The sequence below is a fragment of the Bos indicus genome, chromosome 8 (genome assembly GCF_029378745.1).
Source record: "Bos indicus isolate NIAB-ARS_2022 breed Sahiwal x Tharparkar chromosome 8, NIAB-ARS_B.indTharparkar_mat_pri_1.0, whole genome shotgun sequence".
NCBI classification, from domain to species: domain Eukaryota; kingdom Metazoa; phylum Chordata; class Mammalia; order Artiodactyla; family Bovidae; genus Bos; species Bos indicus.
This window is the reverse complement of record NC_091767.1, coordinates 90,001,470-90,018,673: the sequence shown is the minus strand read 5'-3', so window position 1 is coordinate 90,018,673 and position 17,204 is coordinate 90,001,470. Positions and strand designations below refer to the sequence as shown.

At 45.5% G+C, this 17,204-nt stretch overlaps 1 protein-coding gene and 1 non-coding gene across 7 annotated transcripts in view; both read right to left on the bottom strand.

Annotated features, from left to right (window-relative positions):
• LOC109562584 (F-box/WD repeat-containing protein 12) overlaps positions 1 to 15,676 on the bottom strand; it is a 34,311-nt gene extending 18,635 nt beyond the window's left edge. For 2 of the 6 annotated variants that reach the window (XR_011568166.1, XM_070795196.1), the window contains exons 1-5: positions 15,428 to 15,676; positions 12,338 to 12,375; positions 8,276 to 8,436; positions 7,736 to 7,854; positions 3,818 to 4,027 (exon numbers count right to left, since the gene is read on the bottom strand). Coding sequence is in view for 5 of the 6 variants with exons in the window: in XM_070795196.1 (XP_070651297.1) it covers positions 3,818 to 4,027; positions 7,736 to 7,854; positions 8,276 to 8,436; positions 12,338 to 12,375; positions 15,428 to 15,661 (762 nt within the window). In the remaining variant the exon portion in view is untranslated. The remainder of the gene's footprint in view (positions 1 to 3,817; positions 4,028 to 7,735; positions 7,855 to 8,275; positions 8,437 to 12,337; positions 12,376 to 15,427) is intronic. The other 4 variants (XM_070795197.1, XM_070795198.1, XM_070795200.1 and 1 more) reach the window with 4 other exon arrangements.
• TRNAW-CCA (transfer RNA tryptophan (anticodon CCA)) lies at positions 2,036 to 2,107 on the bottom strand. The gene has a single exon. It is a non-coding gene; the product is annotated as a tRNA-Trp (tRNA).
• Positions 15,677 to 17,204: the final 1,528 nt, after the last annotated feature.

The window sequence follows — 17,204 nt, the reverse complement described above, 5'->3', positions numbered from 1 at the left end:
CTTGCTACTCCAAGTGTGGTCTGTGACCTGACGGCATCAATATCCTCAAGAAGCTCCTAAAAAACTCAGAAATCTCAGGTATTCCCAGGGACCCACTCAATCAGAATCTTCATTTCAACAAGGTCCACAGGCAAATAACATCCCATTCAAGTCTGAGAAGCACTGGTCTCTGTCTCTCAGCCTCTCTTCCACATTTACCACTCCTGATATCCCCATTGCATTCTACAGAATTACGTTTATCTTCCAGTTCACTAATTCTTCTATAATCTTAACTTCTTAATTGATGTACATAACACAGAAAATTGCACCAAACATAAACATAAGAGCTCAGTAAATTATTACAAAGTAAATACTCATATCACCACCCATGGCTTCCATGTCTTGGCTATTGTAAACAGTGCTGCAGTGAACATTAGGATACATGTGTTCTTTTGGATAATGGTTTTCTCCAGGTGTATGCCCAAGAGTGGAATTGCTCGATCGTATTTTAAGTTGTAAGTTTTTTAAGGAACCTCCATACTGTTCTCCATAGTGGCTGTGACAATTCACATTCCCACCAATACTGTATGAGAGTTCCTTTTTCTCCACACCCTCTCCAGCATTTATTGTTTGTAGACTTTTTGATGATGGCTATTTTGACTGGTTTGAGGTGATATGTCACTACTTTTGATTTATATTTCTCTGATAATTAGTGATACTGAGTACCTTATCATGTGCTTTTTGGCCTTTAGAATGTCTTCTTTGGAGAAATGTCTATTTAGGTCTTCTGCTCATTTTCTGATTGTTTTATATATATATATGAGAGAGACAGAGAGCGAGCTCCATGAGCTGTTTGCATATTTGGGGGATTATTCTCCCATTCTTTGGGCTCTTTGTTCATTTTGTTGATAATTTCCTTTGTTGTGCAGAAGCTTTTAAGTTTAATTTTTGTTTACTGTTGTTTTTATTTTCATTACTCTAGAAGCTGAATCCAAAAGGATCTTGCTGCGATTTATGTCAGAGTGCTCTGCCTGTTTTCCTCTTAAGAATTTTATAGAGTCTGGCCTTACAGTTAGGGCTTTGATTCATTTTCAGTTTATTTTTGTGTATGGTGTTAGGGACTGTTCTAATTTCATTATTTTATTGAAGAGACTGTCTTTTTTCCTCTGTATATTCTTGCCTACTTTGTCATAGATTAACTGACCATTGGTGCATGGGTTTGTTCTTGCCTGGAGAATCCCAGGGACGGGAAGCCTAGTGGGCTGCCGTCTATGGGGTCGCACAGAGTCGGACACAACTGAAGCGACTTAGCAGCAGCAGCAGCAGCAGCATAGGTTTATCTCTGGGCTTTCTATTTTGTTCCATTAATCTATATTCTTGTTTCTGTACAAGTCTCATACTATTTTGATTACTGTTGCTTTGCAGTATAGTCTGAAGTCAGGGAATCTGATTCCTCCAGCTCCCTTTTTCTTTTTCAAGATTACTTTGACTATTCTAAGATATTCTATGTTTCTATATAAATTAAAAAATTTTTGCTCTAGTTTTGTGAAAAACTGGTAGTTTGCTAAGGATTGTACCAAATCTGTAGATTGCCTTGGTAGGTCATATTATCTTATCTCTACTTATCTCTGAAAGTGAAAGTTGCTCAGTCATGTCCCACTCTTTGCCCATGAACTATCCAGTCCACGGAATTCTCTAGGCCAGAATGCTGGAGTGGGTAGCCTTTCCCTTCTCCAGGGGATCTTCCCAACGCAGGAATAGAACCCTGGTCTCCCATACTGCAGGTGGATTCTTTACCAGCTGAGCCACAAAGGAAGCCCAAGAATATACACCATTAGTAGTTTGGTAAGGACTGGACTGAATCTGTAGATTGCCTTGGGTAGGTCCTGTTATCTTATCACTACTTATCTCTAAGGTGAAGGTGAAGGTTAAGTCTCGCTCAGTCGTGTACAATTCTTTGCGACCCTGTGGACTATAGTCTACCAGGCTTCTCCATTCATGGAATTCTCCAGGCAAGAATACTGGAGTGGGTTACCATTTCCTTCTCCAGGGGATCTTCCCAACCCAGGGATCGAACCCGGATCTCCTGCATTGGAGGCAGACGCTTTAACCTCTGAGCCATCAGGGAAGCCCATTGTCTTAACCACTCCCTCCCTTATTTCTAAGGGAGTGCTAAACACTATATTTGAAAAGAGAGGCATGGTGAGTCTTATCTTTCTCTAGAAAGGATTTTCATTTAGTGAAGAAGTGAAGTCGCTCAGTGTCCGACTCTTTGCGACCCCATGGACTGTAGCCTACCAGGCTCCTCTGTCCATGGAATTTTCCAGGCAAGAATACTGGAGTAGGTTGCCATTTCCTTCTCCAATTTAGTACCACCAGGTAACTGGGCAGCTGCAGCCATTGCTGCTGCTACTGCTGCTAAGTTGCTTCAGTAATGTTTGACTCTGTGTGACCCCAGAGACGGCAGCCCAGCAGGCTTCCCCGTCCCTGGGATTCTCCAGGCAAGAACACTGAAGTGGGTTACCATTTCATTCTCCAATGCGTGAAAGTGAAAAGTTAAAGTGAAGTCGCTCAGTCGTTCCCGACTCTTAGCGACCCCATGGACTGCAGCCATTGCAGGCACTGTTTATTTTCAGACCCTCCCCCACAACTCTCAGGTTCCAACATTCGATAACACACCCAATGTAAGAGGCTTCACAGGGCTCCAACCCTTGATGGCCCTGCACTCCAACCTTTATCTACTTGGCTATCTCCCTGCTCAGCTCCTTGGCCTTGGAGTAAACATCTCCAGAACAAAAGCAGCCCCAGTGTTAGGCTCAGCACTTTGCTTTCTGCCATCTTCTGAATCTTGGCCTAGAAACTGTTTGCTATTTTTAGCTCTCTGATTTAATATATATTCTAACTTTCCTAACTGTCCTTCACCAACAATGAAGTGTGAATCATGTGGTCTCTCATTCCCCGGAGAGAACTACAGTGGCTTCCTCTTCCTCTTTACAATATATTCTCAAATTGCTCTGGAGGTATTAATTACACTTATTCCAAAGTCTCCTTTAAATAACTACAGAGTTATTTATATGAAATATGTTTCATCAGGTCTTACTGTTTTTGTTCATGAACTTAGTTCCTTTACAGAATTAGTCCTGTTTACATATGAAGCTGTTCCTGGGGGTGTGCTCATCTTGGTATTTGGGAGGCCAGCTTGTTCACACTCTCAAAGACCTCCTTCCCTCCAGGAGGAGGATACTGCCGCCAGGTGAGAGCCACATCCTCGACCTGCCAACTTACACCCACTTTCACCCTTTCTCTCTGGCCAAATGCTCCCTTGCAATACTCAAGAATCACCTCCAAACCAAATGTCCTGGCAACAGAAGGCCTTTATCATCTCAGGCAAATGCTTGCATTCTGTCGAACATGCCTGTTTTCCTTTGAGTTGGGCCCTTGCTGAGACTTGAAAGGGGGAGAGAAGAGTGAGAATGCAGTAATGAGAAGTAACCAGAAGGGAAAGAAAGACTATGAGCAGGACGGGGAGACAGGAAAGCAGGGGCATGTGGACAAGAAAGCACCGGCAGCCCATGGGGCTGGACCTCACTGTGAGAGGGTGAGAGGCTGCAGAGACAGGTCCAGGGAGCAGGCTGTGGCATGTTAGAACTGAAGGGGGATGTGGAGCCTGCCCTCCACACGGCAGGCAAGGAGGAGCGGGGGGACCAAGCAGAATAATGAGGTCACTTGGTCTGCCACGTGGAGGGCCTGGCTTGAGGTGCCACCTGACACGGTGGTCCGGTGCCAGGCCCACAGATGCCGGGAAACAGGAGAGGCTCCTAGGAGCCAGGTTACTCACCAGCAAGAGGGGACCCTCCGGAATGTCACAGGCCTCCAATGCAGATGAATACATGGGCAGCAAGAAGGCGGCTTTCTCACACCCATTCTCTGCTTCCCATACTTTGATCAGTCCCCGCTCATCCACAGTGACCACCAGTTGCAGTCGAGGGTAGGCCACCAGATTCACCAGAGCAGCAGACTGTACAGGGCTCGACCAGAGCTCCATGCCCTGGGCAACAACAAAATGAATATAACAACTCACACAGGGGTCATTTATTTCCTAAACACTTATTGGTTTCATTCATTCAACCATCACCCAGGGCACACTGGGGACATGCAGGATGAGAGGTGTGATCCCCATCCTCACAGGATGCACAGCACAATATGGGATACAACACAAAAGCAATGTTCCCTTGGACTTCCCTGGTGGCCCAGTGGTTAAGAATCTGCCTGCCAATGCAGAGGAGATGGGTTTGATTCCTGGTCCAGGAAGATTCCACATGCCGTAGAGAAACTAAGCTCGCGTGCCCCAACTACTGAAGTCTGTGCACCCTTAGAGCCTGCCTGGCAACAAGAGAAAATCATGCAGCTCTGAAGACCCAGCATAGCCAAAAACTAAATAAATAATAAATAAAATTCATTAAAAAAAAAAAAAAAAAGTAACATTCTACCACAAAGGACACATTTGTCCTAGAGGAGAGCAGTGGCTGAGCGTGGGTGCGGAGACTGCTTGGGGCTAGAGCCATGGCCAGAAGGACTGAAGGTGGGGTCTGGGGTGCACATTGGGATGTCTGAAGCACTACCAGTGGTCAACTATGGCTTAACTGAGGAAGGCTGGGCAGGGAGGCAGGACCAACGCTACCCTCCACCCTGCCCTGGACTGGAGCTGTACTCAGGACCTGAGTTCCAGAGGGCTGCATACAGAGAACTTCCACACAGAGCATCCCATTTGGTCCCCAGGAAGCCCAAGTTTACAGATAAGCTACTTTAGGCTCATGGATGCAAACGGTTTCTGTTGAGTAACTGCAGCTGCCCTGCTCAGAACATGCCCTTCCCACTGGGGTGCCCAGTGGAGCTACCACGGGCCGAGCCTGGCCAAGGTCCATGCCCTGTCATGGCCATTAGCATAGAGGAGAACAACTGGCCTGAGATGGGCTGACTCCCAGCTCCACGGTCTCTTCCAGGATTCTGAAAGCTAGAAGAGTGAGGTAAAGAGCAGGCCCATGGCACATTAACAAAGGGCATCAGAGAACCAATCCTCTAGCCATTGTTTCAGAGTTTTCCAGAGCTGCGACAAAGTTTTTTCTTTTTCTTTCAATTTGTAGTTATTATGGTCCTTTTTGTATCAGGTGTTATCTTGTTAGCACAATCTTTTCCCAGTCATGATATCCCAGTATTCTTCCTTTCTTTTCTTTCTTTCCCCTCATGTCAACATATCAACAGTTGATTTCTGTTGCTGGAACAGCTAATAAGACCATCACTAGTAGAAACTCTGCACCGGTGACTGGCTCATGTCAAATAGGTCTCGGAGACCACACATCACTCCCCAGTGGCCAGTGGTATGAAGTAGGCAAAGCAGCAGTGAAACTCCCCTTCTCATGTCAGAATCGAAAGCAGTGACCAGGGGAAGAGAGCATGGAAACAGGCTACATATTGCATGACTCCAACGGAATGACTGAACTTTTAAAAAAATAAAGTAAAATTGGAGATGTGCTCACAAGAGGGATTAAGATAGGGAATCAGGAAGAATGGATGCAGAGTGGTCTAGCCCTATAATAAAACAGACCACAGTAGAGTTCAACCACGGCCTATACCCAAACCCATTTTTGAATTTTAGTTAAAGGAAAAAAACAAAGAGCATTTCATGACACTTGAGAACAACATGAAACTCACATTTGAGTGTCCATAAATAGTTACATTGGAACACAGCCACTCCCTTTTGTTTATCTGTTATCTATGGCTGCTTTTGCATTACAGCCACAGAGTTAAGTTGTTGCAGAATCACATGGTTTACAATGCTTAAAATATTTGCTCTCTGGTCTGCTGGCCAGACAAAGAAAAGGTCTTACAGAAAGGTCTGTCGACCCCTGCACCAAAGCTCTTTCAAGTCAAGATCTTTTTGTTTTGGCAACTATGGAACCTCCCAGCCTTTGGGTCTCATTCCTGCCCAAGATCCCTAACCTACTAAGCCTGCAAGGTCTCCTGTCCACAGCCTGAGGCAGGCCTCTTTCAGGGCAACACAACTGCAGTGAGACAGAAACCAGCTACATGCACCCATGGTCACCAGAGACCTTCACCTGGAATTATGTCAAACATCATGGCATATATATGAGGGAAAAAAGCACATGGAAGAGAAAAATCCGTGATAAACAACTGAAAAACTGACTATGGAGGAAAGACATACGATGCAAATAACTGTATCCTTTAAACAAACAAAAATAATAATTATAATCAGAAAATATGAAAGGGTTCCTAGTAATTAAAAATGTTTCTGTAAAGCAGTCAACAGATGCTCTCTAAAGTATACACACCAAGAAACAGAATCTATTAATAAAATATAAAATAAGACCAGAAATCAATAAAGAAGTGGTTACCTTTGGAAGGAAGGGCAATTTTTTTTACTTCTTATAAATTATCTTTTAGTCCCATTTTTCCTTTCATATAAAAGCCTTGATAGTGTTTTATGAAAATCAAAGCAAATTGTAACTACCCAAAACTCATTCCCAAATTGCTCTGCTCCTTTGCCCTCTCACTGCTCCCATCCAGTGCCCCCAACCTTCCTCCCTTTCTGAGTCCGTATCCCAGTTTCTGAAGTCCCTCAGACGGCCTAGTTTGTCATCTGGCATCTGTCAGAATCCTGGGCTGGAGCCCAGCTAGGGCTTTCGGACTTACTCATTCACTGGCAGCCAAGCACTCCCATCGCCTAACATGGTTCACACCATTCTCTCTCATGGCTTCTACCATGAAGTCTGGGCAGAGGAGCAACCCCCAAGGCAGGAACAGGGACTCAAAAATGCAGCTACAACACGGACTGAGAAGTCAAGCCCACAGATCAGTCAGGTCTCTGACCACCGTGCCCTGTTCATGGGGGCAATCTGCGGGATGTTAGGTAGGGCTTCCTGGTGCCCTACTCAGGAGTTTGCCCTCTGCTCGCTCTGCACTAAGTTCCCGTGGAAGGAAACTGTCATGTCCAGCAAACCCGAACAACAGCACAAGATGAGCAACCACCTCCCCAAGTCTGTCTACCAATAATGCAAGGCCTAGAGGGACCTCCTTGTCTAGGGTGTTTGAAAACATCAAGCTATCTAGTTTTCCAGGAAAAGATCCATGGGCCCAGGCAGAAGCCCTGGATCTGCTAGGGACCACGTGGTTCAACTCAGATGCCTTTCCTTTCTGTCTCAGTCTAAACCTGTATAAAATTAGGATGATAATAATAATGAATACTGTGAATAATAACGGCTACTGTGGGAATCAAATGAGAAAATGGATAGGAAAGCTTTTTAAGTGCCAACCAAGTCTGAAATTACTAATAGTTATCAAAGTTTTTAACACTTAGTTTGCAAATGGGTGAGTAAAGTTTGCATTATCTGGGCAAAACTGGCATCAGCTCTAATATGCACATCACAAAACTGGGCAAGCCAGCTGCCATCCCCTTGCATGAACAGACTCCATCAGGCACTGTAAAAATGCCCATCTCCCTGAGGCGGGGCAGGACAGTCAAGGGCATTTGCGATCAATCAGACTCAAGCTTGAAGAGTGACCTGGCACAGTGACTGAGCCTCCTGTAGCTCACACTTTCCACTGTACAATGGGACTCCCACACCTCACAAGTTGACTGTGATGGTTAAAGAGAAAGAGAATAAAGGCAAAGGGCTGCAAGACTGAGGACACAGCAGAATCCACAGCGCTCATCCTGGCCCCCTCCCAGGCAGCTCACCTCATGCAGATCCCAGGCACGCACGGTGCCATCTGAGGACACGGTGCACACCACGGACTTGTCCTGACCATCAAACCGGTACTCGCTGGTTGAGATGTAGGCCAGATCATCTATCTCTCCTGAAGAAGAACACAGACTTGCCTTGAGCACACATATGGGTGCTCAGGATATGAACACTCAGCTTGGTAGGTGGGACAGTCATCCCTCTTTCTCTCTCAGAAGCAGTGCTGATTCAGGGCACAGCGGTGGACACACAGAGTTAGGGCTTCAGACTTACAACCCGGGTATCATGCCCAGGACTGCCTACCATCCCACTGGTCATGTAACTGTCAACAATTTCCTTATGTTAGTTTCTTTCTACTCTGAAACAGATGTAATGATCTCTGTGAGGATCAAATTATATAGAACAAGTATAGAAACCAACAAGGGCATATCCTCATTAAGTAGCCCTTTCCAACTAACTGGCTGAAAGACCAAATCCCTGGAGACGTGACCAGGGAAGCCGTGGGAATGTAGAGTTACCACTTTGTCACCCCATACCTTTGTGCCCAGCAAGGGCTCTGCAGGTAAAGTCCTCTGGCCGCCCAGATGCCATTCGGAACTCAAGCTCAGATCGGCGGAGATAGTACTGTTTCCATGTCTGTGTGCCCAGGGTCATCTGGGAGGCTTTACAGGAGGACCAGCGTCTCAGACACAGCTGCCTGAAACACAGGCCCCAGTCCCAGGCAGAAGAGGAGTCATTACAAGGTGCTTTGGCATCAGGAGGCCTAGTTTCAATTCCCAGTTTTAGCATCTATTAACATTAGCCTGGACAACTCATTCTGTCTATGTAGGCCTCAATTTCCTTTGAGGAATCCAGTGCTGAGGTGGGATGCAGGTTTTCCTATACTTACTGAAACTCTGCTTATTCTATCAGAAGTAGCATATCACAGCCTGTGGGCAGAATGAGCATCCAGATTACCTTGTCTGGTCTGCTTAGGACTGAAAGCGAAAGTGAAGTCACTCAGTCATGTCCAATTCTTTGCAACCCCATGGACTGCCAGGCTCCTTTACGAGATTTTCCATGCAAGAGTATTGGAGTGGGTTGCCATTTCCTTCTCCAAGGGATCTTCCCAACCCAGGGCTTGAACCCGGGTCTTCTGCATTGCAGGCAGACTCTTTACCATCTAAGCCACTAGGGAATCCCTTTGCAATAGGACTGGCCTACATGAAGTAGTTGCGCACACTTAAAAATCAAATTTCACACACAAATCAGGTAAAAGAAGGTTTAGCTATATTGAAATCAAATTACCACCTGATAAAACTTGTCTGGGGCCACAGAGAACTGTCCCCTTCAGACAAGAATGGGCTTTCAGGAAATTCCCTAGCAGTCCAGTGGTCAGGACTCTGCACTTTCACTGCTGAAGACCTTACTTCAGTCTCTGGTTGGGGAACGAGGATCCCACAAGCTGAATGGCACCGTCAAAAAAAAAAGAATCAGCTCCACCACAGCCTTCACCGCTTGTGTCATCTCCTGGACTAAGAAGCTGATTACCAGCTGCCTCACATCATTACTCTCATGCTGTTGATTTTCATTTAGGTGAAATAAGCAGAAAGGGGACTTTCTTGTACACATATGTCAACTTAAACAGTTTGAAAATAAAAACTAGATCAAGAAGACAACGTAGTTTTAAGAAAAAAAGGGAGAAAGCATGTTTCTTTGTGGAAGTGAAGCCTGTTTCTACATTGTTAAGGCCATTATACATAAAACCGTAAGTAGGAACCATAAGGAATATTCAGAAGAAATAAAACCAAATGATCTGACTAAAAAAGGGCACACTGTCAATACAGTTGAAGTGTGCATATAAGTATATACATCTCTGAAATACAAAGATGTATCAAGTGAAAAAATCAAAACCCTTGGCATCAAAACCTTTCAGATACCAGCTGACAGCAAAACAATCTAATGTGCACAACAGAAATTACATACCTTAAACAAAAGGAAATGTCTGCAGTTTTACTTTTAACCAAAAAACTAATGCTTAGTGTGTTAAAGAAATGGCACAATTTAATTAAAAGGTCAAAGGGGAAAAAAAGGTCATGAAGCATTTTAAAGAAATACCATGAAGTATTTTAAATTAGAATTGGAGTACATATTAAAAACACATGATCAGTTAGTCACATTCATTTACTGTGTCCATAAGAATTTCACTGGGCCTGAGGAATTTTGGGGTCTGGTACCCACACAGGCACAGCATCAGAAATGATATGTGCATGTGACAATGCTCCTGGAATGTGTTGTCCCAGAAACAGAAACCCAGTGTTTTTATATGAACATAGGTATAATCTTAAGCAATGACTTTATGCTACAAAGAGTTAACACCAGATACTGAAAAATAATCATCAACCGAAAACCTATCTGTGACTTGGCTTGCAGAAGGCTGAACAATCTGCTTCAGGAACCTGGAGATGCATACAATATGGTGACACATGACACATATGTGGGGGTCAGGTGATAAGCTGCTGCAAAGATTTTTTGAATTGCTGCAAGAAATATACTTACTTGTGTTACTCAAAGGGAAATTTCTACCCCAGCTTATCAGTAAAAATGAAAACAAACACTAGGGTTTAGGGTTGGCATTCTACCCATTTCAGTTGTGAGCACTGTACTACAAGTTCAGTTCAATTCAGTTGCTCAGTCTTGTCCGACTCTTTGCGACCCCATGGGCTGCAGCGTACCAAGCCTCCCTGTCCATCATCAACTCCTGGAGTTTACCCAAACTCATGTCCATTGAGTCGGTGATGCCATCCAACCATCTCATCCTCTGTTGTTCCCTTCTCCTCCCACCTTCAATTTTTCCCAGCATCAGGGTCTTTTCTAATGAGCCAGTTCTTCGCATCAGGTAGCCAAAGTAGTGGAGTTTCAGTTTTAGCATCAGGCTTTCCAATGAATATTCAGGACTGATTTCCTTTAGGATGGACTGGTTGGATCTCCTTGCAGTCCAGGGGACTCTTAAGAGTGTTCTACAACACCACAGTTCAAAAGCATCAATTTCTCGGCACTCAGCTTTCTTTATAGTCCAACTCTCACATCCATACATGACCACTGGAAAACCCATAGCTTTGACTAAACAGACCTTTGTTGGCAAAGTAATGTCTCTGCTTTTTAGCATGCTGTCTAGGTTGGTCATAACTTTTCTTCCAAGGAGCCAAGCGTCTTTTAATTTCATGGCTGCAGTCACCATCTGCATTGATTTTGGCCCAAAAAAAGTCTCTCACTGTTTCCACCATTTCCCCATCTATTTACCATGAACTGATGGGACCGGATGCCATGATCTTACTTTTCTGAATGTTGAGTTTTAAGTCAACTTTTTCACTCTCCTCTTTCACTTTCATCAAGAGGCTCTTTAGTTCTTTTTCACTTTCTGCCATAAGGGTGGTGTCATCTGCATATCTGAGGTTATTGATATTTCTCCCGGCAATCTTGATTCCAGCTTTTACTTCTTCCAGCCCAGCGTTTCTCATGATGTACTCTGCATAGAAGTTAAATAAGCACGGTGACAATATACAGTCTTGCTGTACTCCTTTCCCAATTTGGAACCAGTCTGAATTTCCATGTCCAGTTCTAACTGCTGCTTCCTGCATACAGGTTTCTCAAGAGGCAGGTCAGGTGGTCTGGTATTCCCATCTCTTTCAGAATTTTCCACAGTTTATTGTGATCCACACAGAATAAACCACACACAATTCTGGCCTTGGAGTACAGAATGAAGCAAGAGAACACATTGGTCATAGCAAACATCCTCTTCCAACAACATAAGAGAAGACTCTACACATGGACATCACCAGATGGTCAACACCGAAATCAGATGGATTATATTCTTTGCAGCCAAAGATAGAGAAGCTCTATACAGTCAGCAAAAACAAGACTGGGAGCTGACTGTGGCTCCGATCATGAACTCCTTATTGTTAAATTCAGACTTAAATTGAAGAAAGTAGGGAAAACCACTAGATCATTCAGGTATGACCTAAATCAAATCCCTTATGACTATACTAAAGTGGAAGTGAGAAATAAATTTAAAGGACTAGATCTGATAGAGTGCCTGATGATGCCTGATGAATTATGGACAGAGGTTTGTGACACTATACAGGAGACAGGAATCAAGACCATCCCCATGGAAAAGAAATGCAAAAAGGCAAAATGGCTGTCTGAGGAGGCCTTACAAATAGCTGTGAAAAGAAGAGAAGTAAAAAGCAAAGAAGAAAAGGAAAGACATACACATTTGAACAATGCCATTACAGCAAAGATGAAATCAAAATGGCTTATCTGTCCATCAATTTGTCTATCAGCCAGCTGCATTCAATCTGTTATACACATCTGCCCCTGAGTTTGGTACCCCCGCCCCTAAGATTAACCTCCAATTGATTAATAAACTCTCTTTTATTTCAATATACTATTAAAGAAAAGTCTTATTCTCCAAGTAGGGAGGAGTTTCCTGCTGGTAGGGGCTGTGGTTTGTCTGTTCCTGTCTCCTTAACAGAAATGCCGTGAGTGCTAAAAAGGGCCACCCCTCTCTTCTTCAAGGCATACTCTTTCCTGAGAGGCCTGGTTTTTCCTTCACTCACCTCCACAGTTCCTTGGTCCTTGAAGCCTCATTCCAGACCTAGAAAAGGAGGAGAGAGAAGACAGTCATCTGTTCAGTCAGCAAGCAATCAGTGACTAGCCTGCCAGGCCCTGTGGAGGTGACAGAGTGCTGAATGAGATCCAGTGCTGGCATTCAAGAACACTCACCCTGAGGTGACATATTCAGACAATCAAATAAAACCCACCAAATGATGAATGAGGAAGGAAAAAGAATGACCAACTCAACTGGGGCCAAGAGGTTCAGAAGAAATGATGGATCAAGCCCTGAAGGATGTCCTCTTAAGTGGCTGTCCTCTAATAAAATGCCTGAAGCAATTTCAGGGAGAGCCATCCACCTCGGCAAAGATTCACAAGTGTGAAAAAGATGATGAGCAGGTTGCCTTCATCAGAACACAGAGAAAGGAGCTGGAGACAGGCTTAGACCAACTCTTGGAAGGGCAAAAACAGTGAGAAGTCACTTGAGAATTGTAAATGGCAGAGCGACATGCCAAACTGTTTCAGGAAGGTCACTAGATGCTATGAGAAGGAAGAACTGAAGAACGCAGAGCAGCAGGGCCCATAAGAAGGCTGCTGCAATGGAGTAAATTAAGGCCCTGGCTAAAGAGATGTCCCAGAGATGTCAAGGTGGCAGAATGGACTCCTATCTGGGGAGGGTACATAGGCCCTATTCCCACAAACTGCTATCTGCAGAAATGTCTGGAAGAGGCTCAGGTGGCCCCGGACAGGATCAGAGTGCCATGCTTCCCTCTCCCTCAGGCCACACCTGCATCCTGGAACCTCCTGGCCTCTCTAGCTGGGCCACCCTGGATTCAGGAGCCTACCCATCCTCATGAAAACCACTCGGGAGCTTTCTGTGGCCGAGACCTACTGAGGCTCCCTTCCAGATATGTGGCTTACCAGGCCCTGGTAGAAGTAACAACCTTCCTGTCTGAGCCCAGGCTCCTACTTCTGCCGCCCTCACTCATCCAAGTTCAAAAATTTCAGCCTTTAACAAGTCCTTTTGGAGACTTCCCTGGTAGTCCAGGCACTAAGACACTGTACTGCCAATGCAGGGGCCTGGCTTTGATCCCTGATCAGGGAACTAGATCCTGCATGCTGCAATGAAAATGGAAGATTCTGTGTGTGACAACTGAGAACCAGTTTAGCCAAATTAAAAAAAAAAGGAAGTTTTTTTGGCTGGAAGGAATGTAAAGTTGATATTTTGCAAAGATCAAACCTGACAAGATTATCCATTCTCCTTTTACACAGTTCCCAGTTCAAAACCCAACTGAGATCTTATTTCCCTAATATTTATAATCCCTAATAATTATAAAATGTAATGAAACCTACAAAATAGATGCTACCCACCTTTGGGCTTCCCTGGTGGCTCAGATGGTAAAGAATCTACCTGCAATGCAGGAGACCTGGGTTTGATCCCTGGGTCAGGAAGATTCCCTGGAGAAGCGAATGGCTATCCACTCCAGTATTCTTACCTGGAGAATTTCATGGACAGAGGAGTCTGGCAGGCTACAGTCCATAGGGTCGCAGAAGAGTAGACACAACTGAGCAACATTTTCACTAACATTTTCACTTTCAAGTCCTCTGAGAATCTCTCTGTTAGAACCTGACCTTCATGATGACACTGTGAGGCAGGGTCTACTGACCTCATTTTACCTAACAGGGGAACCAGAACCTAGAGAATCTGCTACTATCAAAGGGTAAAAGGCACCTCCCTTTCTAAATCTGTTGGGGGACTACCTGGGTGACCTCAGCCAACGTGCTCACTACCTGATACTCATTTTCCTTACTGGTGTGTGTGCATGCTAAGTCGCTTCAGTCTCGTCTGACTCTTTGTGACCCCATGGACCATAGCCCACTAGGCTCCTTCCTCCATGGGATTCTCCCCAAAAGAATATTGGAGTGGGTTGCCATTTCCTCCTCCAGGGGATCTTCCTGACCCAGGGATGAAACCCACGTCCCTGACCAAGTACAGTCACTTGCATTGTTAGGCGGGTTCTTTACCACTAGCGCCACCTGGGAAGCCTAATACCTTACTGGTACAACTGGGGATAACAACCCAGGATTGTTACTCTACACATTTAAATTGTAATTACACAAAGAGGTAAAGGTCTGTCTGTTTACCTTTTGTAAACTGATACAATAATGTATTTTTAAAAGTGAAGAAATTATTTCACTCAACAAACATTTACTGAGGACCCTAAATATCAAGGGGGTTGAGATGGTTGGATGGCATCACCGATTCAATGGACATGAATTCAGGCAAACTCTGGGAGATGGTCAGCAACAGAGATGCCTGGCGTGTTGCAGTCCATGGGGTCGTAAAGAGTGAGACACGACTTGGCGTGACTGAACAACAATTAAATATCAAGCCATATACTGAGTGTATACACACAATGATTATACAGTGATTTTATACACAGTGATGCAAGAAACAAGTTCCCCACTCTTAGAAATGAGTCTAGTGGGGGTGGGGGGTGAGGAGCAGATATTTAACAAACAACACTGTACGATCATGTGGTTACAGCTGTGCTGATGGAGCGCACAGAGGAGAAAGCGCTCAGAACACGTGTAACATGCGCAGAAGCGCAGACCAGACTACCACATTCAACAGGCACTTAGGGAACACAGCCAGAATGAGAGTTCGACTGGCTGAGAAGGGGTAGCCCGAGCCTGCAGGAGGAGGTGCCACTCACAAGGAGAGCAAGGATTTCCGGGCAGGCCCCATAAGGGAACTTTCAGAACATTCCAGAAGAGGCGGGATCTCTAAGTCAATCTTGGGGTGAACTCTGTTCACAGGTACCCAGCGCAGGTCAACCCAACAGGAGCTCTGGACACACTCTAGACAGATGGAGGGACGGAGGAGTAACAGGCTTTCTGAGCGACCCCTTAAAACGCTGAGGAGGTCATCACCCCGGGGGCCACGAGCGTCCTCTGCTAATTCCGGGCGGATTCAGGACCGCCGCACGCCCCCTCCCAGATTTGGGAAACTGAGGCCTAGAGGGAACGGACCAACCGTGGACACGCCAGAGACCATGAGCCCAGCCCTGCCTCCCACCTGGGACGGGACTCACTACCTTGTCCACTTGGGCGGCGCACAGCAGGTCGCGAGCCTCCAAGAAGGAAAAGACGTGCAACAGTTCATGCAAACCCAACTGCGGTTCCATGGCGCCCGCCGCCCAGGACGCCGGGTTGGGCCACGCCTTCGCTGTGCTTCCGCCCCCCACGGCCGAGCTCCGCCCCTCAAGCTGAACCTCTTTCCGCAGGCCGCGCCCCGCCCAGCCCGCCGGCTTCCGCCCGGCTGGCATAATTCTTGCCGAGCAGCGGTGCTGTTGCTCCTTACAGTAATAGCACGCCGGATCCGCTTCTGTTAGTCTTCATCTGGCTTTTGAGCTTCCCCTTGGCACTTGCTCTTGTCCTGACAGTAGCCCAGAACCTCGCTCACCCTCTTATACTGACATTCATCCTCGTTCTGACCTTCGCCCTTGCACTGACCCTTACACTGGAACTTGTGGTGCCCCTGCACCAAGTACCTCCTGAGCCCTTGCCCTGGTGCTGGCCCTTATCCAGACCTTGTACCTTTTCTTCAGCCTCACCCTAATCATCGCGCTTGACCTCATTAGCATCTGACATCTACCCCACCCCTATTCTTACCCTCACTTGATCCTGACACACCCTAACATTCCTTCACCCTGACTTTTGCCCTAGCCATGACTCTTGCCTTCACAATCACCTTCACAGAGACCCCCAGCCTCCCTCTTACCCTGGCACTGGCCCTCACCTAGTGTCTCCTTTGTCATGACCCCTGCCTTGGCCCTGACCCCGGAGCTCACTCTGGACTTGGTCATGACCATACCAAAGATCAGAGTTAGTGTAAGGGTGAGGATCATGATCTAGCTCAGTGTCAGAGCAGTTAGGGTCACAGTCAGGATGAGGGTAAGATCAGGGACAGATTGATGAAGATCAGAAATTGGGGTGAGTGTCCAGTTCAAGGTAAAATTCTATGTCAGGTTAAGGGTTAAGATAAGAAAAAGGTCAGGGTTGTGTCATTGGAATCAGGTTCAAGGACAAGATCAGTGTGAGGGAAATTTTAGATTCAGGGTTAGGTTCAAGATCCAGTTCAACTTTGAGATCAGTGTGAAAGTCAAGATCAAGTTGTGCCTCCATTGCAGAGGGTCAGTGAGAGGATGAATGTCAGGATAAGAAAGATGGTATTTGGGGGATGAAAGTAAAAGTTGGGTTCAGGTTGACAGTGCATGGCCATTTCAGAGTAGGATTCAGGGTCAAGTTGAGGGTGAGGTTGATGTTCAGAATTAGAATCAGTGTTGGATTCAGGGTCAAGATCAATGTGAGGATAATGTTAGTGTCAAGGTGAGCATGAAAGTCAAGGTCAATTAAAAGTCAAGGTGGGGTTCCATTTCTACTCCTGCTGGCAGGAATTAAGTTTTCCTCCAACTCTCCCTCCCCTCCCCCCATTACATTGGCCCAATCTGCATAATCCAGGACACTCTTTACATCTCACTCCTTTAATTACATTTGCAAAATCCCTTCTGTGTGTAAAACAGCATATTCATAGCTTAGGACATGGGCATTTTAAAGGGAACATTAGTCTGCTTACCACAGAGGGTCAGCGTTTGGCTTGTAGTAAAAATCAGGCTTAAGTTTCAACGTGAGAATAGGTCAAGATGGAGGTGATGATCAGGCTGAGGATCAGAGTCATCATAATCATGAAGGGCTATGTCACCCTGAAGTTCAATTTTAGAGTTAAGGTCTAGGTCAAGTTCAAGGTCATGATGGGATTAGGGTGTCAGTGGTGTCAGCCAAGTGTGAGTCTATGGCAAGATGAGTGTC